Below are 24,441 nucleotides of genomic sequence, written 5' to 3' on the forward strand. Positions count from 1 at the left end.
CAAAAAATGAGGATCCTTGATCGAGGGCGTTCGATTAAGGGTTACACAACGGACTTTGTGCGCCCGAGCCGAAAATTGTGGCTTTAAAAGAGGCGGCCATTTTGCGCATGCACAGACATGTTTTTGTTTTCCTGGGTGCAGATATTATTTTAGGGCACAGCACCTTCCTCTGCACATGCGCAGATGACCCGCCCAACTTCTGGCACTTCTGCAGAGATGGAGCAGCAGGAGGCCAGGCAGCGTGCCAGGCGTTTTTCAACAGAGGCTGCTGAGGCCTTAGTCCATGCAGTGGAGAGGAGGTGGACATCACCCCATCGGGTTGAGGAGGGAGACCGCTGCCAACAATTTCCAAAAGGATATGGCATGAAATTTCCCAGGAGGTGTCTGCAGCAGACACAGTTGCCAGAACTGGCACCTGATGCCGCAAAAAGTTCAACGACCTTACCAGGGTCGTCAGGGTGAGTACTCTTCACATTTATGTATGCCTGCTATCCTTCCAACAAGAGTGCCAGATACTATGTGAAGTCTTTCATGTATCTGCCCATTCTCAAAGTCTTGCAGCCTGTGGTGTGGGTTTCACAATGCATCAGAAAGCTGAAGGCTGACTTCTCCAGATATTGCCTCTTAATTAAGGATGCACATACCTTCTTGTTCCCTAATCATTGAGAATCTTCCTCACAATACACTCTCACTGCTGGTTTGGGTTTCATAAAGATCACCTCACAAAGCTCATGCAACAGACACACAGTCTGAAGTGAAGACATTTGCACATCCACACAGTCTCAGCTATTGAACTATGCTAAGCATATGTGGCACAACAGGAGGTGTACCCTTTCTGAACCATTCTTATTTTTCTCATTGTAGGCGAAGCTGTCACCCAACAGGCATGAGCAGTGTCGGACAGGCGGGGGTCCGCCTGAGATCCTCGACTTAACAGATGTGGAGGAACGGGTGTCCGCCCTCATTGGAGCACCAACTCGGACAGTTTCTGGGGGCATTGCTGTGCCCCCTTCGGGTAGTCAGGGTATGTAAATGGGGATTGCGCAACTGATGTGACTTCATTGAGATGAAGTGGCGTGGGGCCTTCACATGTACATGTGCAATGCCACCTTCCTGCTATCACCTTGCCTCCTACCCTGCTGCTAACCACACATCTGGTGTTTTCTGCTTGCAGAAGAACAGGCACAGTTGTGACAGGCGTCCAGGGAGCCATCGACATCTGGCCATGGGGGAGATGATGAGGCGTGCGAGGAGACTCCAATACTTGAGCCGCAGAGCCCACCGGTTGGCCCGTTGCCACAAAGCACATCTGGGGACGAACCCAATTTCCCTGGCTTTGAGTCATCAGGGGCTCCTGGCCCCAGTCATCTACAGCAACGCGCAGCTCTCCGGAGGGTGAGTCGGCAAAGTAGGTCTAGTCAACAACAAGCAGACATGGACCTGGACTTGGTGATAATGTCCAGGGAAAACACAGGCATTTACCGTGAGCTCATGGCTGCATTGGGTCGGATCTCAGAGAGCATCGACAAACTTTCTGCGACTGCTGCGGAGGCAGTGTCACGCATTGCCGGTGCAACTCAGGACTCCAGTGAGGCCATCATTGCCCACTCACAGAGGCAGATGGCCTCCAGCAGTGATAGTGGTGTTCCAGAGTGTGTGGCGCGTGCCATTGATTACAAGCTACGCTGCAGTTTTTTGACGTGATGCGGTCTATGACTGGGGCCATCCTCTCTGTGTTCCCCACTGTCCAACAAGGAAGGGACGGTGCCGAAGCAGGCCAGCAAGTTGTGGAGACACATCGTGCTCCGGATGTTTAGGCCCAGCCCCGTCGGAGTCTCAATGACACCCAGGAAATGGAAGGTGCCGTCCTTCCTCAGGATGACAGTATTCCAGCTTCCACCACTGACTCTCCAACCATGCACCCTACACGATACACACTCGAGCCATCAGTGGCTGCTTCCGCCAATGATGAGGTGCAGCAGTCCGCAGCCAGGCCTCCAGGCCCAGAACTGGTCCAGGGCGACCTCATACGCATCTGCACTGTCTGTCCTCCAATACAGCAGCCCTCGCGCAGCCTTGCTGTAGGCACTGAGGCCTCATTGAGGAGGAGCAGCAGGCATGGGAGAGGGATGAAGGGAAGGGGGAGAAATGTCAGGCGGTGGGACAGCCTTCTGCAGATGCCTTGCTATTTTATGAGAACGCATATAAATAGTTGTTTTTTAATAATGCACTTGTTAAGTTACTTGCAGCAGAACGCTGTTTATTGTATCATTTGGTTATGATGGTTTATTGTCTTATTTGGTTTTGTTGGGGATGGATTGTTTGTAACTATTTTTGATTAAAATGTCATTTTAACTCTTTGCCGTTGGTGTCATTTGTATCGTTCAAAAGCTCAGCGTAGATGTATCTGCATGGTGGCACATAGCATGGCCAGTATTAGATCGATCCCACATTCAAGAAAACCAGTCCATTATGAACTGGTGACGTGTGGCTCTTGCTCCAGCACCTTCAGGATGCTGCCTCCCCCATGGATAGGGTGGCTGTGCAATTGGGGCCTCCCCAGGCTCCTCTTCGTTGTCCTCCTCCTGAGGTGGGCCTGCAATCCCCACTGGTAATGCCTGGTTCCTCATAATGGCCAAGTTGTGTAGCATGCAACACACCACAATGAATTCAGAGACCTGTTGAAGGGAGTATTGAAAGCCTTCTCCAGAACTGTTCAAGCATCGGAAGCGTTGCTTGAGCATCCCAATTGTCTGTTCGATAATGTTGTGTGTGGCTGCATGGTTGTCATTGTAGCGCTGCTCGGCTTCTGTGGTGGGGTTGTGGAGGGAGGTCATGAGCCAGGTGGCTAGGTCATATCCTGTGTCCCCGATCAGCCAGCCCTGCCCTTCCCTTTGTCACTGAAACATTCGTGAGACACTGCTCTCACATAGATGAAAGTATCATGAGCGCTTCCTGGATAGCAGGCGTTCACTGCAAAGATGCGCTGCATGTGGTCACACACCAGCTGGACGTTTAGGGAATGGCATCCCGTTCGGTTTCTGAATACCTCTGCGTTGTCAAATGGTGCTCGCAAGGTGACGTGTGTGCCGTCAATGACTCCTTGAACCCTCGGGAAGCCTGCAATTCTGCCAAGCCCACATGCTCTCTCATTCTGGCTGTCCCTGCTCATTGGGAACTTTATGAAGTCCATTCTGCGGGCATACAGAGCCTTTGTGACGTGGCGAATGGAGTAATGTGTAGCGTATTGAGAGATGCTGCATGTCTCCTGCTGCTGCCTGGAAGGAGCCGAAGGCATAGTAGGCCAGTGCCACAATCACCTTCATGGCGACAGCCAGCGCACTCGTGTTGATGCTGGAAGACTGTAGGTCTGCCTGAAGGAGCTGGCATATTTCTGTAAGTACTTCCTTTCGGAAGCACAGGCTTCTCACACACTGCGTCTCAGAGAGCTGGAGAAATGAGCATGGGGGTAAGACCTCCTCCCCAGACATCTTTGGCCTCTCATCATCCGTGGCCCAACAGGGAGGAGACGCCGCCTGCCAATAGCAACCAGCATGATATGCTGGCGAACTAGTAATGCCCTCATTAAATTCTCTCACTGACCTTGTAAGGACACTGTAATTAGATAAAAGTGCCATTTGCAAGTCAGAGCATCACGCAGCCTCCTGTGCGCAACTGTTGCAGTCAATGTGACCTGCGATGTAGAATCCTCCTCCCTCCATTTAAATACGCTGCTAATGCCGCCTGCTGCACCCTGGGAATGCCATTTTTTCAGACATTTCCTGGGGTGGACGTTAAATGAGGTGTAAGAGCCGAATTTCCCATCCGGGGTGCTAGCGCAGCGTTGCACGACGATTGACATCATGATCTCAGTCAAACTGGAGGGTGGGGTGGCAAGTTTTTGCGTCGTCGCAAAGCAGGAGCCTAATTTACTGGTCGGGCGCTAAAACCTGGACGCCCGGCGTTATGCCCAGAAATACCATTTACCGCTCCTCCGGGGCACAAACAGAGGTTGCAAACAAGAGCGAAAAATCCAGCCCCAACTATTTCTTGGCCAATATGGAGATATTACGATTATGTTTATGTGTTCCTCTAAGACCTTTGATCAAACGTGGATGTTAAAGGAAATGGTGGCAAAGTGTAAAGAAACTTCCCCACTCAAGAGACTATCTAGTGCCTCAATTTGGCTAGCTTGACTCTTGAAGCAAGAGTTTAGCCGTCTCTCTGTTGGTAACGCCAGTTGTCAAAGGTTATTTCTATTGTCTCTAGGTAATGAGTCCTTGTCCCTAAGAAAGACTTCTGCATCCCTATGAGATGTTGAACAGGGAAGTTTTAACAACAGTAATACATAGCATTCAGAATGAGTCCCTCTCCACTTGTTTATGAACCTCATAATGGTGAAATTGTCTGTTCTGATTGTTACCTATTTGGCAGCCACGCATTCTCTGAATAGCAAAACTAGCCACACTGTTCAGAAATTGAGCTGATTGATGTGTCATGAAGTGGGTTTAGGCCAACACCCTGAGTCCATGATCCCTATGCAGTATGTGGTCCTGCTCAGTACTCCTGGTTTATTTTTATGCCTTGGGACAGTGGAAAGTTTGATTCATAGTTTCTGGCAAATGAAAAGCGATTCAGACGAGTCTAGAAAAGTTCTACTCAGAAAATATTTCCAACTTTGGTTTGGAGTATGTGTGTGAGAATTAAACAAATGTGTGCATCAATCTGGTTTGCATCTACATATGTGCATTTGTGTATTGGTCTGGCATACATGTGTTCATGTGGGTGTCAGCCTGATTAGCACACGTGAACACCAGTCTGGTGAGTGGGTGCACGTGTCAGTATGGTATGCACGTGTATGTGTGTGTGTTGGTAAGCTGTGTGCATGCCTAGTGTGCACATAAATGTGCCAGTCTGCTGTGTACATGTGTGCATCAGTCTGCTATGTATGTGTGTCTGTGTCAGTCTGGTGTGCGCGCCTTACTCTGATGTGTGTCTGTGTGTTTCAGCCTGCTGTGCAAATGCATATGTCAGACTGCGATGCACATGCGTGCGTCAGTCTGGTGTGTGCATGTGTGCCTGCACGTCAGTCTGGTGCCGATTTTTCTGATGTTTCTTTGTGATTTTGTGTCCGCTATTTTCACAGGCCCCCTTCATCTCTTGTTGCAGATGAGCAGCAAGCGCTCAAGCAGCTTCCGACGAGCGATATCCAATGGACACAGGAACCTGCCACGTGAATTCTTGCTCGACGAACCCGGCCTTACTTTCTACAAACGTTTGGTGAGGCACGTAGCATACGAAATCCTGCCGTGTGAAGTGGACAGGCGCTGGTACTACAGCCAGTATCGAGGCTGCCCACCGCCTCTCTTCATGACAGTCCTCACGATCGTTCAGGTCAATATCAGGTTTGGTACAGTTTCGCCAAAACATTGGTTCTGCCTTTGTTCCTTATAATCAGTGTTGCATTCTAAGCTCAATACTGATAACAGCAAACTCCAGGAAATACTCCAAAAGGGCATTGTTAGAAATTCTTGGAATCTTCTCGCTATTTTGTGTGTAAAATAAAAAAATCCACCAATGCTTTAAATACAAAATTTATGAGGTAGGGGTGAAATTAGTCTTTCTCGGTAGCGCAAAGTGGACTCACAGGAAAAGAAAATGGTGTAAAACGGGCTGCTGAATCGCCACTGGCGAAGACCAATCTCAACCCCTTTATCTTTTGTCATCATGTCATACAATCCCAAGATCCATACCGAAAGGCAATTATATGTGAGAAATCAGCCTGTGGTTGATTATGTAAGTGCTCTCATCACGGAGCCATACAAAAGCGAAGTCCTGGGAGAATCCTCCTCTTCCCACACGCACAGCTGTTGGTAACTGCTTTATAATGGTGCTTAGTAACTGCCAATCAATCAGGTAAGATAGTGTGATTAAAGGACTGGCATTTCTTTTTAATAGTCTTTTTTCATATTTAGATTGGTTCCAAATAATGTAAATAGGGCTAGGTTTCTGCCAACAACTTGCCTTAGGATAATTTTTTTCTCCTGTTCTAATGAATGGACTGTTGGCAAAGAAGTCTGAATGAAATGTCCAATGGTTAAACATCTGATAAATGTTATTGTCATCTCTACAGAGTTACTGTGCTGCTGTGGAAAAGGAGTGAAAATGGGAGAAAATTGGAAGAGAGGCCAAACAATGTTACAGTTTTTTATGTAAAATTGATTTTAAGAGTTAGTTTATAGCGCCAGAATAATATTAGAATAGTAAAATCATCACTGACATTTGAGTAGTCTTAATACTTTTAACATTCGGGTTTGTTTCAGTATATCAGCTGAAATCTTGGCCAACCCAAGGACTCTGGAATCTCTCTACACCTGTCAGAGCTCTAAGGATAAGGTCATTGGAGCTGTGAATACGAGCTAGAAAATATTCTAATACAAGAATTTAAAATAAAAACTCTTGATAAATGCCATACAGGTTGACCCTCGGGACCTGGCCTGTGCTGAATGAGGGATTTTGCCAGATGAGGAGATCATCGGCCGGGGTGGGGCGGAAGGAGGTCGCCCGAGGTCGGGGGCGGAGGTTGGCGGCCCGAGTGGACCCCAAAGTGTCGGCGCGTCCTGAGCGGGCCCGAGTACGCAGCCCGCCGGCTCGACGCGCTGGAGGGAGCGCTGAGCAGAGGAGCGGCCAGTCCTAGGATGCGGCCCACCGGCCCAAGCCCCCGGAGGGAGCGCTGTGGGGAGGAGCAGCCGGCCCGAGGACTGTGGCTGCAGGAGTTCCAGCAGGGTGACGAGGAGGAGGAAGCCGATAACCCCGGCATCGAGGAGAAAGATTATATTGATGAATACCCTGTACTCATTTTTTTTAAATACATGTTCTGAGACTGGTCGTGGGAGTCCGGCGGTGTTTCGGGGCTGGCTGGCTGGGGGCTGGAAGTGCGACAGTGAGGAAGGCCGCAGGAAGATCTTCAACAGAAATATAGATCTGCAACAAAATGATAAACAACAGAAAAATAGATAATCACCATCGCAGGAGTCGGCAAGGAAGGAAGGATTTTGACCAGCCGTGTTCTGCGCATGCGCCACCCAGTGGCCAGAAATGATGCCGGACGAGGGGTGGTGCCGGATAAGGGAGTCCCGGATAAGAGAGGTTCAATCTTTATTTCCTTTACAGTACAGACAAGTTGTTGACACATCTATTGCTATTAGATTGTGGGACTGTACTCGAAGGGTGTATCGGTCAGAGAATCAGGAATAATGTTGTAGCTCCGTCTTCAATCCATGCTCCCTTTGAATGAGGCTTTCTCACTTGCAGTGTGGCATCACTGAGTTTATCCTATCAAGTTCTTTTTATTCTTAAATTGGAAAAATGATTTTGGTATTAAGAATAACAGATATTACTGTTAACATGGACAGACAACAAACTACAGGCTGAATCAAATGAAGTGTGAGTCATTAAATTAGAACAGACTAATTAAAATAAATAGGAAGAAAACAACAAAGTCAGCTACTCCGAAACTCCCACTGCCTCTATCCCTGGTATATGAACGGCACACAAAAGATTCACTGGATTTTTATTGAACAGTGCTTTAATTCTTCATTAAAAAGTTGCATTATTTTCATTGCATATTTTGTTGAATTGACCTCACTGATTAAAATTTAGTTCATATTTTATTGAAATTATTTGCTGACTAAATTAACAAGATAAATGGAACTATGTTGCAGTTTTCTTTCCCTTGATAATGAATTGCTGTAACAATGTGAGGAGATGCAAAAGTAAAGAAAAAACTTGATCTTATAAAGCACCTCATCCTGTCTGTCCTCAGGACATCCCAAATTGCTTTACAAGCAATGGATTTATTTTGAAGTCCATTCACCAAGGTTGATTTTGACTTTGGATGATAGCATAAAATGGCCGATAGCAATTTAGTCACCCGTTGTGCAACTCTCCTGATTTTAATTTCCATTGAACGGTAGCTGAGCCGATATTGCCCATTTTACACTATCACCCAAAGTCAAAATGACCTCCACTATTTTTATATAGGGAAATATGATAGCCAATGTGTGCACAGCAAGGTTCCACAAACAGCAAATGAGATGGATGACTGGTTAAGCCATTTTTTGCAATTTTGGTTGAGGTAGGAATGTTGACTAAGGCATAGGGAGAACTCCCTGCGCTTTTACACTCTATCTGAGCAGGCAAGAAATTGCCAATTGAGCCCATGATCATTCTGTTTTAACAGGTCCATTTGGGTAGCACTATGCAGAACATTCAGTTTACAAAGTGGGTGAGGCTTGGGAGCAAATCTCCTTTCTGTTGGAGAGTGGGGCATGGGATGAAGAAAAATGTAAATATATAAAGTAACTCACAAAGGAAAATAATTTATAAATACTGCAAATTTTTTCTTTTAATTTTGTTTCAATTTATTTTTACAAAGTTATTGCCCTGCTCTTATCAATTTGTCTTGTCTCTTTTTACCTGGGTTTTTATAAGCTTCTGGTTTGATTTGTAGAGATTTTCTCTGTGAATGGCATGCTAAGGTGCTCAATGATATTTCTTTTTCAGATTATTATATTTATCTGCTATGGAGCCATGCTAAATAAGTGGGTTCTACAGACCTATCACCCAGACTACATGAAGAGTCCTCTGGTTTATCATCCTGGACATCGGGCTCACGTCTGGAGGTTCTTCACCTATATGTTTATGCATGCTGGGTAGGTTGGACCGATTTTGATTCATATCTTAGATTGAATAGTGCAAAACACCAAAACCCTGATTATAGTCATAACCGGAGGAATGAAATTCATGCCTACAATTAAGGAATTTCACTTAAAGTACTTTGGGACACCAGAAAATCTACTGTAATTCCACCAGAAACCATAAATGACCAGACAGTGAGGGATAGATCTTAGTTTTGTGCAAGAGTGTGACACAGATGATAGGAAGTCAGTAGCCCATTTTAAATCTCTCCCATTTTTATTTTCATTGAAGTCGATGGAGATAAGATCTGCCACAGCCTCCCTGGTGAAGCAGAGCTGCCTGACACATTGTGGCTCACTTAACTTGCAAGTATGATGTACTAGTCCTGTAATTGCATGGGAGGTAAGGCCTCGGGTACACTCCCATCCTCCACCCATTTCTCCCAGCAGCTGCAGGTCCCTCCATTCTTATTGCCCTTCCTCCTTCAGATGGAAATTCCAACAGTCTGTGTTGCTACAGGAAGTGTGTGCAGAAGCCCCTGGACAGAGATTTCCTGCAGCTCCAAAAAACAACTCTCAATATTTTTTGTATTCATCTACAGCAGCCGACAGTGCCAGAAATAGGCACAAAAACCCACTAGCAGGCTAAAACAAGTAACTAAGTTCTTATCTAATTGCAGCTGAGGATCTCTTTAAGTCATCATCTTAGGCGGTCCCTCGAACGAGGATGACTTGATTCCACACCAAAAGGGATGTTTCAATGAAGGACCCAATATTCCAGTCCTGAACTCCAGGGGTGGAAGATGCCTGTGCGTGGATTTTTTTAATGTGTGGTGACCGTTGCACACCAGCCACCACACGGGCTTGACAGAGCTAGGCCTTTATCCAGTGGCAAGGGTTAACCAGGATGACTGGAGACCAGCTCTGCTGCATGGACCTAGTGCGCACACATATCGCAGTGTGAGCTGCCCCGTGCTGCTTCTGGGCCCTCGGCTTTTCTGAGCCTCGTACCCTCATTTGCCGCACCTCCACCACAATCTCTCGCCGCTCCTCCGCCACAAACAATCGCCGCTCCTCCGCCACAAAACATTCACCACACTTCCACCACAATCTCTCACTGTACCTCTGCACCAAACATTTGCCGCAACTCCGCCACAATCACTTGCCGAATCTCAGCCACAATCTCTCACCGCTCCTCAGCCCCGATCATCCGCTGCATTTCTGCCTCAATCTCTTGCCGTTTCTACGCCTCAATCATCCGCCGCACCTCCGCCATGATCTCTCATTGCTCACCCGCCCCGACCTTTCTGCTGCTCTGCTGTACCAGGGCCCCGCCGATGTTCCTGCCCACGCTCTAAATGGCGACCTGGGCCTTGATGGCGTCACCCAGTCGCCCACCTCGAAGTCAGCGCCCACTTGGAATGGCTCACGCTGGAAGTTGTAGTGGTATGCCCACGATGTTGAAGGGCCCGTACTCCATCTCTTTTATCCTCCCGACATGCGGTGGTGTCCTCTCGCAGGTCGGGGTGGCCCATGGTGTTGAAGGGCCCGCGCTCCAGCTCTTTTATCCTCACGTGGACCATCCCAACCTGCGAGACGACACCCTTTAATTAATGCTGGTACAGCTTCCCTCCTGACTGTCCCTGCCCAAGGATTTGTTGGTGGGTTTTAGATTGGGTGAATGCAGTGCTCAGGAAGTTGAATATGGCAGAAAGGTCTTCAAGCAGGCACACGGCCCTCATTTACATATATTTATTAGGTTCCTCCTTCATGTGTGATAAATGGAGAGGACATCTGAAATGAATAAATAGTGTGCAGTCAACGAAGGATCAGTATATAGGTAAGGAAGGTGATACGTCCTTACTATACAGTATAAATGCACACGAGGCCCATGCTTGAGAGAAGGTCAGTCTGTGACCTGTCCTTTATTCCATAGCGCTCAAGATGGATGGGGCTTCCCCTTTTATACCTGAAGGTCCAGGTTAGGAGTGTCTCCCAAAGGTTCACCACCTAGTGGTCATTGTTCTCACAGTGTACAACTTGTCAGTTTATACATGGGTTATAATGCTGGTTGAATACATGACATCACCTCCCCCCCCCCCAAAGTCTTATTGGGATCACAGGTTGAGTCTCTCTGGTGGTTTACGCTCCCTTGTAGAGCGCCTGAGTTGGGGCTCCGGTTGTTGGGCGCTGGCCTGAGTGTCTGCTGTTTGCGGTGCCTCAGGCCTGTCCGGACTGCCCACAGTGACTGGGCTCTCCTCCCTTTGGTTCATGTGTTCGGTCACCTCTGGTGGAGTGAACTCTATATCGTGTTCTTCCTCTGCTTCTTCTATGGGGTTGCTGAACCTCCTTTTTGTTTGATCCATGTGTTTGCGGCAGATTTGTCCATTGGTAAGTTTAACTACTAGAATCCTATTCCCCTCTTTCGCAATCACGGTGCCTGCGAGCCATTTGGGCCCTGCAGCGTAGTTGAGGACAAAGACAGGGTCATTTACATCAATACATCGCGCCCTCGCATTCCCGTCGTGGTAGTCACATTGTGACTGGCGCCTGCTCTCGACAATTTCTTTCATGGTGGGGTGTATAAGGGTAACCTGGTTTTGAGCGTCCTTTTCATTAGCAGCTCTGCGGGTGGAACCCCTGTGAGCGAGTGTGGTCGGATCTGTAGGCCAACAGGAAGCGTGATAAGCAGCTTTGTAGGGAACCCGCTTGGATTCTGAGCATCCCCTGTTTGATTATCTGCACTGCTCGTTCTGCCTGGACGTTTGAGTCTGGCTTGAACGGTGCCGTTCTGACATGGTTAATTCCATTGCCTGCCATGAAGTCCTGGAATTCAGTGCTTGTGAAGCACGGGCCATTGTCGCTGACCAAGATATCCGGTAGACCGTGGGCGGCGAACATTGCCCGTCGACTTTCTACCGTGGCAGAGGATGTGCTTGAATTTAAAATGTCACACTGATCCATTTGGCGTAGGCGTCTACTACAACCAAAAACATTTTCCCCATGAAAGGACCTGCGTAGTCCATATGGATGCGTGACCAAGGCTTGGCGGGCCAGGCTAAGGGGGCTTCCCTGGGTGCATTACCCAGCTGGGCACACGTGTTGCACCTGTGAACACAAAGTTCCAGATCTGTGTCTATCCCTGGCCACCAAACGTGTGACCAGGCAATTGCCTTCATCATGACAATGCCCGGGTGCTCATTGTGAAGTTCTCTTATGAACACCTCTCTGCCCATCTGGGGCATAAATTCACAGTTTCCCCACAGTAGGCAATCGGCCTGAATCGAGAGTTCATCCCTGCGCCTGTGAAATGGTTTAAATTCCTCATGGCATGCCCCGTACGTGGCTGCCCAGTCCCCATTCAGGACACATTTCTTGACTCGAGACAATAGCGGGTCTCTATTTGTCCAGATTTTAATCTGACTGGCTGTCACGGGTGAGCCTTCGCTTCCGAGAGCTTCAACAGCCATGACCATCTCAGCAGCATGCTCGGTAGCCCCCTCAGTGGTGGCTAGTAGGAGCCTGCTGAGTGCATCGGCACAGTTTTCGGTGCCCGGTCTGTGCCGAATTGTATAGTCATAGGCGGCTCTGTATGCGGGCCGACGCATTTGCATTTATGGCCTTGTTGTCGGCCAAAAGTGACGTTAGGGGTTTGTGATCTGTCTCCAGCTCAAATTTCCTGCCAAACAGGTACTGGTGCATTTTCTTTACCGCATATACACATGCAAGCGCCTCCTTTTCTACCATCCCGTAGCCCCATTCTGCCTGGGACAGACTTCTGGAGGCATAAGCTACCGGCTGTAACTGACCCTTGGCATTGACATGCTGCAACACACACCCGACACCATAAGACGACGCATCGCACGTTAACACAAGTTTCTTACATGGGTCATGTAGCGTTGACAGATTGTTGGAACATAACAAATTGCGTGCTCTATTAAAAGCCCTTTCCTGGCTGTCCCCCCAGACCCATTCACGACCTTTGCGTAGGAGCACGTGTAGCGGCTCTAGCAGTGTGTTCAATTTGGGAAGAAAGTTACCAAAATAGTTCAGGAGACTCAGGAACGAACGCAGCTCCGTCGTGTTACAGGGTCTGGGTGCTCTCTGGATCGCTTCCGTCTTGGACGCAGTAGGGCTGATCCCATCTGCTGCTACCCTCATCCCCAAGAATTCTACCTCTGGAGCTAGGAAGATGTACTTCACCTTTTTCAGTCGCAGCCCTACCCGGTCCAGTCCACGTTGCACCTCCTCCAGGTTGTGGAGGTGTTCTTTAGTATCACAACCCGTGATGAGGATGTCGTCTTGAAAAACCACCGTCCCTGGAAACGACTTGAGGAGGCTTTCCATATTTCGTTGGAAGATCGCGGCGGCGAAGCGAATCCCGAACGGACATCTGTTGTACTCAAACAACCCCTTGTGCGTCGTGATGGTGGTCAGCTTCTTCGACTCACTCATCAGCTCCTGGGTCATGTAAGCTGAGGTCAGGTCCAATTTTGAAAAAAGTTTGCCATCGGATAGCGTCGCAAAGAGGTCCTCCACTCTCTGTAGCGGGTACTCGTCTTGGAGTGACACCCGATTGATGGTGGCCTTGTAATCACCACATATCCTGACCAATCCATCCGCCTTGAGCACCGGCACAATCGGGCTCGCCTAGTCACTGAATTCGACTGGCGAGATGATGCCTTCCCTCAGCAGGCGGTCCAATTCGCCTTCTATCTTTTCCCGCATCACGTACGGCACCGCTCTGGCCTTGTGGTGCACTGGCCTGGTGTCCGGGTTTATGTGAATCACTACCTTGGCCCCATGAAAGTGCCAATGCTGGGTTGAAACAGTGAGTCAAATTTGTCCAGGATCTGTGAACATGATACTCGCTCCACAGAGGAAATTACATTGACATCGCCCCATTTCCAGTTCATGACAGCCAGCCAACTCCTCCCCAGTAGTGCGGGACTGTCCCCCGGGACAATCTAGAGTGGCAACCTGTTCTCCGAACCTTTGTGGGTCACGACTACCGTGGCGCTGCCTTGCACCGGAATGATCTTCTTTGTGTAAGTCCGTAGCTGTGCGTCAATCGGCGATAATTTTGGCCTCCTGGCCTTGGACTCCCACAACTTTTCAAACTGTTTGATACTCATCAGGGACTAGCTGACCCCGTGTCTAGCTCCATTGATACTGGGATGCCATTGAGGAGCACTTTCATCATTATCGGTGGCGTCCTGGTGTATGAACTGTATACATGCTCCACATGAACTCGCTGAACTTCAGCTTCCAGCGATTTCCCCCAGCGTTCATTTCTGCAATTTCTGCAGGTATTTTGCTCATCTCTGCAAACTCCGGCTGAGTGTGTGCCTCCACACCTCCAACATGAGCAGTTTTTGGAAACAAAAGGCCCCTTGCCAGTTGATCGTCTCTGACTGCCTCTGTGACTGTCCTTAGGTGCGCCATTAACAGGTGTTGATGGCCCCATTACTGGCCGCATTGTCCCTTGCAATGGCGTGAATCGCCGTTTGGCTAGCCATTGTCTCTGTCAAACTCCCCCTCTGGGCTCGACTACATGTTGGTGCATGCCCAATTGCCCTTGTCTGCCTAGAGAACTGCGTGCTGCTTTAACAATGTTGATTCTCTGTCCCAAACATTCCTTAACACAGTACCTCTCGCCTGTTCTGCTCATGGCCATGCTTGCATGGTTTAAATCCCAGTTTCTCGTCGCCCTTGATACGTCCTTACTATACAGTATAAATGCACACGAGGCCCATGCTTGAGAGAAGGTCAGTCTGTGACCTGTCCTTTATTCCATAGTGCTCAAGTGATGAAGGTGGGTGGAGCTTCCCCTTTTATACCTGAAGGTCCAGGTTAGGAGTGTCTCCCAAAAGTTCACTACCTAGTGGTCATTGTTCTCACAGTGTACAACTTGTCAGTTTATACATGGGTTACAATGCTGGTTGAATACATGACAGAAGGGACAACATGTATGAGATAAACAAGCAGGGTGAAAAGCCGGAGGAATTTTTCATGTTGAGCCTATGGGAGGTTTTCACTTGTACAGAATTCTTCGCATTCCAAAATCATCCTGACTGTGTTACTCTAAAGTTCAGGTAATGATTGATTGCAACCTTAACAGTTTTCAATTGAAAATCCCTCTACTGGCAGTAGCTGGGCTGAAACACCATCACATTGCATCAGTATTATAGTTCCATTGGAAACCTATCTTTGTTCCCAAGAGGAAGTACTTCTAAACACGCTCTGTATCTGCTTTCAAACAATTACCTTGTACATGGAAACTCAACAGCCATAACACACTGAATATTCAATTTGCTCTGCAGCTTTCACAAAATGCACCCTGTTGGCCAAGTATGCTGCGCAGAGATGATGATGTTTGTTTCTACGAGTAGATATTATAAATCTGGAGAGACACAGAAATCTGCACGTTCCATATGATTGTTCATCCATTAATTTAGGCTGGCTTTCGTGTGTCCAAATTCCTTGATATGCACTTCCATCATATCAGCCACTGGGAATGCTAGTTCATAAGATTTGCTCCTATATATAAATAAGATTATTTTTCATAAAAAATACTTTGGGCTTGATTTTTACTCCTGGCGGAAACCAGGCCGGGGCAGTTAAAATGGATCAGGGGATTTTTCCACGCCTATCCCACCCAGATCTGGCTGACTGCAATTTTAAATTGCAGTCGGCAAGGACTAATGCCACAAGCTGGTGTGGCCCTCTTTAAATATGCAGATGATGACATCTGGGCCCGATTTGTCATTTTAACTTGAGGCCTGAGCAGGGGAACAATGGTGGCTTCCCCGCTAGGCCAAACCTGTCGAGAACAGTAGCCAGGGCCAGGTGAGGCCCAGCGAATTGTTTAAAAAAACATATTTTTTTAGTTTCCTTGTGGCCCCAGAGGAGCAGAAATGCTTACATTGTGCTGGAGACCATGCCCTTGGCTCTCTGGAGGTGGCCTTGTGCCTCCCGACATCCTGGCTGTTTTGGTTGGGAAGTCAGCAAGCAGCATGATAATGAGGCCCAGTCATCAAAATCAGCCGAGCCTGCCTGCTGCCATCACCAGGCGGGCACGTTGCTCGCTCTGCTGTGTTTCCGGCTCAGGAATTGACCAAGCCCTTCATGCGTAGAGCACATATTATGGGGGGGGTGGGTGGTGAAATTCCTCAACGGCCTGATGCTCCATAGGAGAGAGGGGGTCAACACAGGGCTACATCATGCCAGAGGCGATAGCCCCAACACAGGATATACAGGAAGAGGATGAGCTTCCTCAACATAATTGAGCAGCAGTGCTTCAGGAGGCTCAGGCCATTGTGCCAGGTCATCACAGACATTTGTAGCTTGCTGGAACAAAACCTGCTGCCCAGAGGACCTGGTGGACATGCCTTACCAGTGGCAGTCAAAGTCACCACCGCCCTCAACTTCTTTGTGTCAGGCTCCTTCTGGGGATCTGCAACAGACATTTGCAGGATCTCACAGTCAGCCACCTACAGATGCATCACACAGGTTACTGATGCCATGTTTGACAAGTCAGGCAATTATATCAACTTTGCTATTGATCAGGCCACTGTATATGAGTGAGCGCCCGGCTTTGAAGCTCTGGCTGGCTTCCCACAGGTGCAGGGCACCATCGACTGCACACATGTGGCCATGAAGGCAGCCCCTCATCACCCATTTGTGTTTGTGAACCGCAAAGGCTTCCATTCCCTCAATCGGCAGCTCGTCTGCAACCATAAAAAGATGATTATGCATGTGTGCGCCAGATTCGCTGGCAGCTGTCATGGCTCTTTCGTCCTGCAACAGTCCACCTTCCCTCTGCTCGTCACCAAACAGACTTACTGGCAGGCTGGTGGAGACAAGGGCTAGCCACTGAAGACATGGCTCATGACACCCCTGCGGAGGCCGAGAAGTGTTATAATGAGAGCCACATCTCCACCAGATGTGTCATACAGCAGACAATAGGCATGCAGAAAGCACTTCAGATGCTTTGACAGATTTGGAGGAGCCCTTCAGTAAGCACCTGCCAGGGTTTCCAGAATAGTTGTCGTCTACTACGTGTTTAACAACATAACACAGCAGCGAGGACTGGAGCTGCAGGAGGAGAATGGCGCACAGCACTCAGATTCTTCTTCTCCAGGAGGGCTGAGATGGCCTCATCATGGCCAAATTTATCCAATGCAGCCACATCGATGCCACATGCTGTACTACGTTCTCCCCCAACAACACCATAAAGCCTTCCTACAATGACCAAGCCATTCCACTCAACCAAAGCCCCAGTGCTCGAAGTTAAGTAATGTCTCACCATTCACTCTAAGTGTTAAAGTCACTTTCAAGGTTTGAGTGAAAAATGGACAAGATCTGAAAGCGGTGCAAACAAAAACATTTATATGTGTCATCAAAATAACTGAAAATTAGCACTAACTTTTTTGATACACCCATGCGCATACCCTTGTGCATCTACTTTTGTGTTATTTTTCTTTTCCGAGTGCTTCTACAAGGTGCAACCTCTGTGGCTTCAGAAATGGTAGATGCAGGTTGATCAATTCTCTGCTGCGACTCGTCAGAAATCTTTGGTGGATGTCCTCTGGGTTTTGGAGCCTGTGATGGCCCTGCCAAACTGCTCCTGCGACTGTGCAGGGGCAGACTCGGCCATTGGCATCCGAGGAAGCATGTGGGGCTGTGACTGAGGGAGAGGCAACAGGAGAGAAGTGTGAGCGCTTTGAGAAGAGCCCCCACTTCCATGTCCCCTCTCACTATCATCCCTCTCATTGGCCACCCACATTTCCCTGCTAGCAAGGAGCTGATGAGCACCTTGCTGCATGGCAGTGGGCCGATGAAGGCCCAAGTCTATGTTTACATCCTTCCTTGAGACAAGGTCTATGAGCGCCTGCCATCTGTTATCCACAGCCAGCATGTGCTCATTGGAGTGGTGCATTTGCTGCTCCATGCAGGTGGCCATTCTTTCCATGGAAGAGCACGTCGTCGCCATCGCCTGCGACACGGTAGTGTTCATGTTGGAGATGGACCCCTCCATTCTCTGAACATTTGCAGACATGACGGCTGCAAAAGATGCCAGAGCCTTGTGCATTCATTGCTACCCCTCCAAGATCACCCTCTTTCTCCGTGGCCCCCAAGGCTCAGTGATTGCATGCAGCTCAGCAGAGCTTGGAGCACCTTGCGTCCTTTAGCAAGGAGTCTCCGCTGCTGTCCCTGCAAACACCACTGCTCTTGCTCACTAGTGAATTGTGAGACACCAGGTGACAACTCTACTCTATGGCGCAAAGTGTCCACCCAGGTGTGTGTATCTGTGCTGGTGCTGGGTGTGCTTGGGGCTGCTAATGCTGCACCCTCAAAGGCTGGAGGTTCCTCTGAGGAGTCGTCTTCCTCCTCCACTGGACGGGGGTGGGGGGGTGGGGGCAGTTGATGGACCTGTGGGAGAGTAAGGAGATCCATTAGAAGTGTTATAATAAGAATGGGTAACATTGCATTTTAGCACATGATAACATTTCACTGGCTGCTGACATCAGTCACCATATGAGTGACTGTTGTATGCCATGTGGCTTCATGAGATGTGATTTTGTCACCAGATTGCTGGGATATCACCCTCTCTTCATCTCCCACCGCTAGCGCCTCTCAAGCTCCTGAAATCTCCAGAGTCCCTTTCTCTGTTGCTGTTAGATTTGCGAAGACTGGAGGGCAATCTCCGATTCTCTCCCTCTCTCTGTTGTGGGCTCGCTTCTCCTGCAAGGAGAGAAAGAGGAGAAGTTTGAGGGAGAGTGATGGAATGAGTGTAAGGAATGGATGGCTTACATCTGTAGAGGGTGACTATGCGGGAGTGGGGTTCCGGTGCCAAATGGCTTGCTTTTGTGGTGTTACTTGCTATGATTGCATTAGGATGAGGGTGTTAGTCAGATGGTGATATGAGTATGTACATAGAAAGAAAGGGATGGATGGACCTGGAAGATATGTTGGTGTGAGTAATGATATGCAGGAGTAGGCTTGGGAAGGCAGAGGGATGGGTGGACCTGGGAGGTATGTTGGTGTGAGTAATGATATGCAGAAGTAGGCTTGGGAAGGCAGAGTGATGGGGATGTGGTGACAGGCAAAACAGGATGAAGGTGCGTGTGGCATTGCACTCGCCTTTCCTGTCCTCATTAGATCATTGAATCACTTCCTGCACTGGATCCAGGTCCTCCTCACAACCTCTCTGCTGCTGACCTCCTCTACTATTTCCAGCCAGGCTCTTTTGGTCTCTTGGGGAGGTCTCCTTCATCCATCTGCTGAGAAGAGGACCTCCCTGTGTACTCTTACTGCCTCGACCAGAATATGCAGCGAGGCATCTGTAAAGCGGGGTGCAGCCCATGCCCTTGGCTATTCTTGATTTTCACTTTGCATAATAGCGCCAACCTTTCCAATGCTCCTTTACTAACCTTCAGATGAGTTTCGTGCAAGGCTGCTTTAAATATGGGTGCTGGACATGAGTCAGATGTCATCAGACCCACATCCTTTAATAGGGCCAGCAAACACACATATCTGGTTTAGTAGGGGCCATTACGCTAAAGTCGCTCCGAAGAACGGGCTGATCAAGACATCGCGGTACCAACCCTCTATGCGGTCCGTACACACCCGACCCGACTCAAAAGGGAAAATTCCGGCCCATGTCACTAACAATCAGCTGGAATTAAGCCCTTGGGATAATGCAAGAGTTTTCAAGAACTGGGAATTTGAACATTTAACTATTTGATAAAAAACTTATTGACCTTTGAGATACTTCCCCATCCCAATTAGAGAAATGATTTATGATTGGCTTATCTTGTTTGTTTGAGGTCCATTGTGAAATCTCTTGATGTTGATGGCCAGCATCTTCTAGAAGGACAGGCGAGATATTTCATACGTTACTTGTTGAGGACCTCCATCTTACGTTGGAAAATAGTGTGACAGTCATGAAGAAAGCCACGGATGGTTTTATGAATTGACACGGATTGTTTTATGATCTCCTATATAAAATCAAAATAGTGGTGTCAAAGGGCAAAAAGCTGCTGCAGTGCTTCATGGTAAATCAATTTGATTGACCCATGAGAAAAGATGCTTTGTATTAACTATGTACGGTCAGTGTAGGAATAGATTCAGCACATATCTTAAAAAGATGACTGCATTTTGAATTTCAACATAATCCTCAGAGTTATAAATAAAGAATACACTTTAAAGTATCCCTCAGACTTTCCTTCTGCTCATGGTTTGTGCTTTAAAACCATTGAGCATAAATTGTCGGAGATCAATCATTTTACCATTAGCAACATACAAACATTCAAAAAATGGAGAGGAAAAGACCTACTGGTCCATCCAGCCTATCCATACAATGGTGATTCCTTATGTATCATAATACATACACTCCCCAGCTCACCCAAAGCCAGGTAGTCTCCTGTGAGAGGCGAAAAAATAGATAAAAACCCAGACCAATTAGGGGGGAAAAATCTGGAAAATTCTTCTTCGATCTCTTTGGCAATCGAAACTAGTCGAGGAGAACACACCAGCCCTGATTAACATTACACAATCCTTACCTCTTCTACGAGGTGATCTCTGCACCAGCCAGAAACAGGTCGAGCTCCCTTCAATGTGGTAAAGTTCTGCTCCACTGCAATAAATGGAGAATTCTGCCTGTAGCTTTATGAATTTCAATCATCATTCATGATATAATGAGAGTGGAATCTTATTATGTTACTGGAGGAAGAAAGCTACATAAAATATATTTTTATAGTCTCTAGTCAGCCGCTGCATGACAATGAGAAGGGCAAGAAGCCTGTAAAATTAGAACCACTTGGCAACTCTGATGAATTTTATTTGTACACTTTTCTCCTGGCCTCTGCTGAATGTAGTGACTCACGCTGGGGTATAATCCCCCCCGTGTCTCACTCAAGTCACCATTCTTCATGTGTGAACATAGGCTGTGACGGATGAGAGACTGATTGACTAGGTATGCAAAGAATGTGCAAGCCCAAACCTGACTAGCCATCATGGGATAGTGATGAGGAGGATAAAATTATGGGTGATTCTACCCCCGCCCCCCCGATCCAAATAGCTCCCCCACAATCCCAACTGAGGTTAGATCTGATAGCGTGAATCAAGCAAATAAATATCATCAAGCATCATTGATTGATTTTGTTCCAATTATACATGTGCATTCTAAGTCTGCTGAATGAGGTATTGTGAAAAAGAATTACAATGCTTACAAAAAAGTTGGAGACTTTAGCAAACTACACTGAGCATAGAATAGCTCAAATGGATTAACACAATGGGTTTGATGACTTCACAAACTGTGAGTTTTAAGCTTTGTTTCTTTTCTTTCCGTCTCCCATGAGTTGCCATTACAATCATGAATTTTACTGCACAGAAGAAAGCCAATCGGCATGTCATACCTGTGCCGGATTTTGAAAGAGTTTTCCACTTAGTCATGTCCTCCTGCCATTTCCTCATACCATTTTTTTAAAATCTAATATTTATCTACTTCCATTTTAAAAGCTAGCATGGATTCTGTTTCCACCACTGTATCTGCTATGGCATTCCAAATCCTAACAAACCTCTGCAAAAAATATTCTCCTAAGCTTTCACTTCATTCTTTCGATGATGATCTTAAATTTGACTCGTTACTTACTGACTCACCAACCAATGGAAATAGTTTTTCCCTATTAACTTTATCAAGACATCACATAAAATTGAACACGCATATCAGATCCCCTCTTAACCTTCTCTGATCTAATGAAAAGTGCTCAGTTTCTATGATGTCCCTTATAACTAAAGCCTCTCATACCTAGTATAATCTAAATAAACTTCTTCTCTATCATCTTAATAAATGTTTTCTCTGCCCTCACCATCACCTTCACATCCTTCCTAAAGTTTGCCCCCATGTCGGGAATTTCCTGAGCACTGCCCTCTCTAACGCCGAGCGACCTGGATGCTGAGATGAACCAGCATACAGGTCAGCTCGACAACATAAATGGGGCCTACCTGAGGTTCCAGGCCTGCGCCCTGGTCTGCACCCCTATCAAAATGCAAAAAGCTTCCTCCACCATTGATCTGCCCAATCTACGAACCTCTTGAAGTTCTTCCAGTCCTCTGTACAATTAACCATACTATCTAGTTGAGTGTCATCTACAAATGTTACTGTTGGCCTCCCTATACTTATGTCCATTTCATTTATATATATTGATGCTGACCCCTGGGGGACACCACTGTTAACATCCCATCAGTCCAAAAACATCCATTAACCACTGCTCTCTGATGGCTGTCCTTGAGCTAAGTACCTAGACATGTTGCCAAATCCACTTTAATACTGTAGACCTTACTTTTATCAATAAACTTCTTGTCACCTTATCAAATGCTTTTGAAAATCCATATACACAATATCCATCACATTTCCTTTATCAATACACTGTTTTTCATCAAAGAACTTTTTATATTTGTCAACATAACATGCCTTTAACAAATTCATGCTGGCTGTCGTTAATTAATCCATGTCTTTCTAATTGAGTATTAATTTAATCCCATATTATGGCCTCTAGAAGCTTATCCACTACTGATATTAAACTGACTGGTTTGTAATTACCTGGTTTATCCCTATCTCCCTCTTTGAATTGAGGTGTTACATTGGCAACTCTCCAGTTCTGTGGCAAAGGTTCCATGCCCAAGGATGCAGGAAAGATAGTGGCCTAAACTTTCTGACTTCCCTCAGCGTTTTACAATGCATGCCACTGGGACCCAATGCCTTTTCCACTGTGAGTTCCACCAACTATTTTGTTATGATTTCCTTATCTACAGTATCCTATCTAATTATTCCACCTTTTTCTCTTTTTTTATTGCACCATCGCATACTTCTGTAATAACAGACACGAAGTACTCATAGTATTTCTGCCATTCCTTCGTAAGATTTCCTTTTACTCCTCTACTCAGCCCTACCGATTCTTTAACAATTCTTTTATTTTTAATGTATTAGAAAATCCTTTACTATATCCTTTCATGTGCTCTCGCAATCTTTCTTCATAACTCTCTCAGCTTTTCTAATCTTTTTCTCTTCCCCTCTCTAGTTTCTATACTCTGCTTATTTTATTTTGTAATATTAGCCCGAGGTTTTTTATATGTCTCTTGTAGGTCACTTTTAAACTTTTGTTTCCTGATCCAAGTTTCACTTTGTGTGGGCATATATCCTGTCCAATCATTTCCTTTTTGAAAGTTTCAGTTGTGTATCTGTAAAGCATGCACTCCCATGTTCCATCACCAGGGAGCGCATCCCCTGAAGTCCCAAGGGATCCCAGCATCCCTTGGGAGCACTGTATATAAACTGGCCCCTAAGGCCTGATCCTCACTCTGGAGTGTCTTAATAAAGACTGAGGTCACTGTTACTTTAACCTCCCTGTGTGCAGCCTCATCTGTGTTAGGAACACAACAACTGGTGACGAGTATACGAATCCAACGCAAAGATGCAGCAAACTGTGGGCATCCTGGAGAAGTTCTCGGAGGGTGAGGACTGGGAAGCCTATGTCGAATGGCTAGACAAGTACTTTGTAGTCAATGAGCTGGATGGAGAAGGAAGCGCTGCAAAAAGGAGAGCGGTCCTCCTCACAGTCTGCGGGGCACCGACCTATAGCCTCATGAAGAATCTTTTGGCTCCGGTGAAACCCACAGATAAATCGTATGAGGAGCTGTGTACACTGGTTCGGGAGCATCTTACCCCGAGGGAGAGCATGCTGATGGCGAGGTATCGGTTCTACACGTGCCAGCGATCTGAAGGTCAGGAAGTGGCGAGCTACGTCGCCGAGCTAAGGCGACTTGCAGGACAATGTGAGTTTGATGGCTATCTGGAGCAAATACTCAGAGACTTTTTTTGTACTGGGCATTAGCCACGAGATCATTCTACGAAAACTTTTGACTGTCGAGACACCGACCCTCAGTAAGGCCATTGCGATAGCACAGGCGTTTATGTCCACCAGTGATAACACCAAACAAATCTCTCAGCACACAAGTGCTAGCAATGTTCATAGAATAACTGGAACTGTGTTTGCGAGCAGAAATGTACAGGGCAGAAACCACTAGTCTGCAACTGCCAGCAGGCCTCAGGTGACCTAGATGACTCAGAGTCCGCAACAAAGGATGAATGCAAGGCAATTCATACCTTGTTGGCATTGTGGAGGCTTCCATTCAGCCTATTCATGCAGCTTCAAAGGGTATGTTTGCAAGAGCTGTGGAACAATGGGGCACCTCCAACGAGCTCCTGCTAATCACCACGTGGCAGAGGAAGATCAGTGGATCAAAGCAATTTCGAGTCTCAGAGACAGGAGGCAGATGCTGAAGTACACAGGGTGCACACGTTTTCGACGAAATTTCCACCTATAATGCTAAATGTAAAATTGAATGGCTTACCCGCAGCCATGGAACTGGCCACTGGCGCTAGCCAATCCATCATGAGTAAAAAGATGTTTGAGAGACTGTGGTGCAACAAGGCACTCAGACCAGCCCTGAGCCCCATCCACACGAAACTTGGAACATACATCAAAGAGCTCATCACTGTCCTGGGCAGCGCCGTGGTCAAGGTCACCTACGAGGGCACGGTGCACGAACTGCCACTCTGGATTGTCCCAGGCGATGGCCCCACACTGCTTGGAAGGAGCTGGCTGGGCAAAATCCGCTGGAACTGGGAGGACATCCGAGCAGGATCACATGTTGATGAGCCCTCATGTACCCA

General features: G+C 47.3%; 1 protein-coding gene across 16 annotated transcripts in view; it reads left to right on the forward strand.

Moving 5' to 3' along the window:
- rhbdl1 (rhomboid, veinlet-like 1 (Drosophila)) overlaps positions 1-24,441 on the forward strand; it is a 452,859-nt gene that overhangs the window by 337,607 nt on the left and 90,811 nt on the right. For 12 of the 16 annotated variants that reach the window (XM_070900991.1, XM_070900997.1, XM_070900988.1 and 9 more), the window contains 2 exons: positions 5,170-5,394; positions 8,566-8,714. In XM_070900991.1, coding sequence (XP_070757092.1) covers positions 5,170-5,394; positions 8,566-8,714 — 374 coding nt within the window. Of the gene's footprint in view, positions 1-5,146; positions 5,395-8,565; positions 8,715-24,441 lie in introns of all 16 variants that reach the window. The other 4 variants (XM_070900999.1, XM_070900998.1, XM_070901000.1 and 1 more) reach the window with 1 other exon arrangement.

Source organism: Pristiophorus japonicus, chromosome 15 (assembly GCF_044704955.1).
Source record: "Pristiophorus japonicus isolate sPriJap1 chromosome 15, sPriJap1.hap1, whole genome shotgun sequence".
Taxonomy (NCBI): Eukaryota; Metazoa; Chordata; class Chondrichthyes; family Pristiophoridae; genus Pristiophorus; species Pristiophorus japonicus.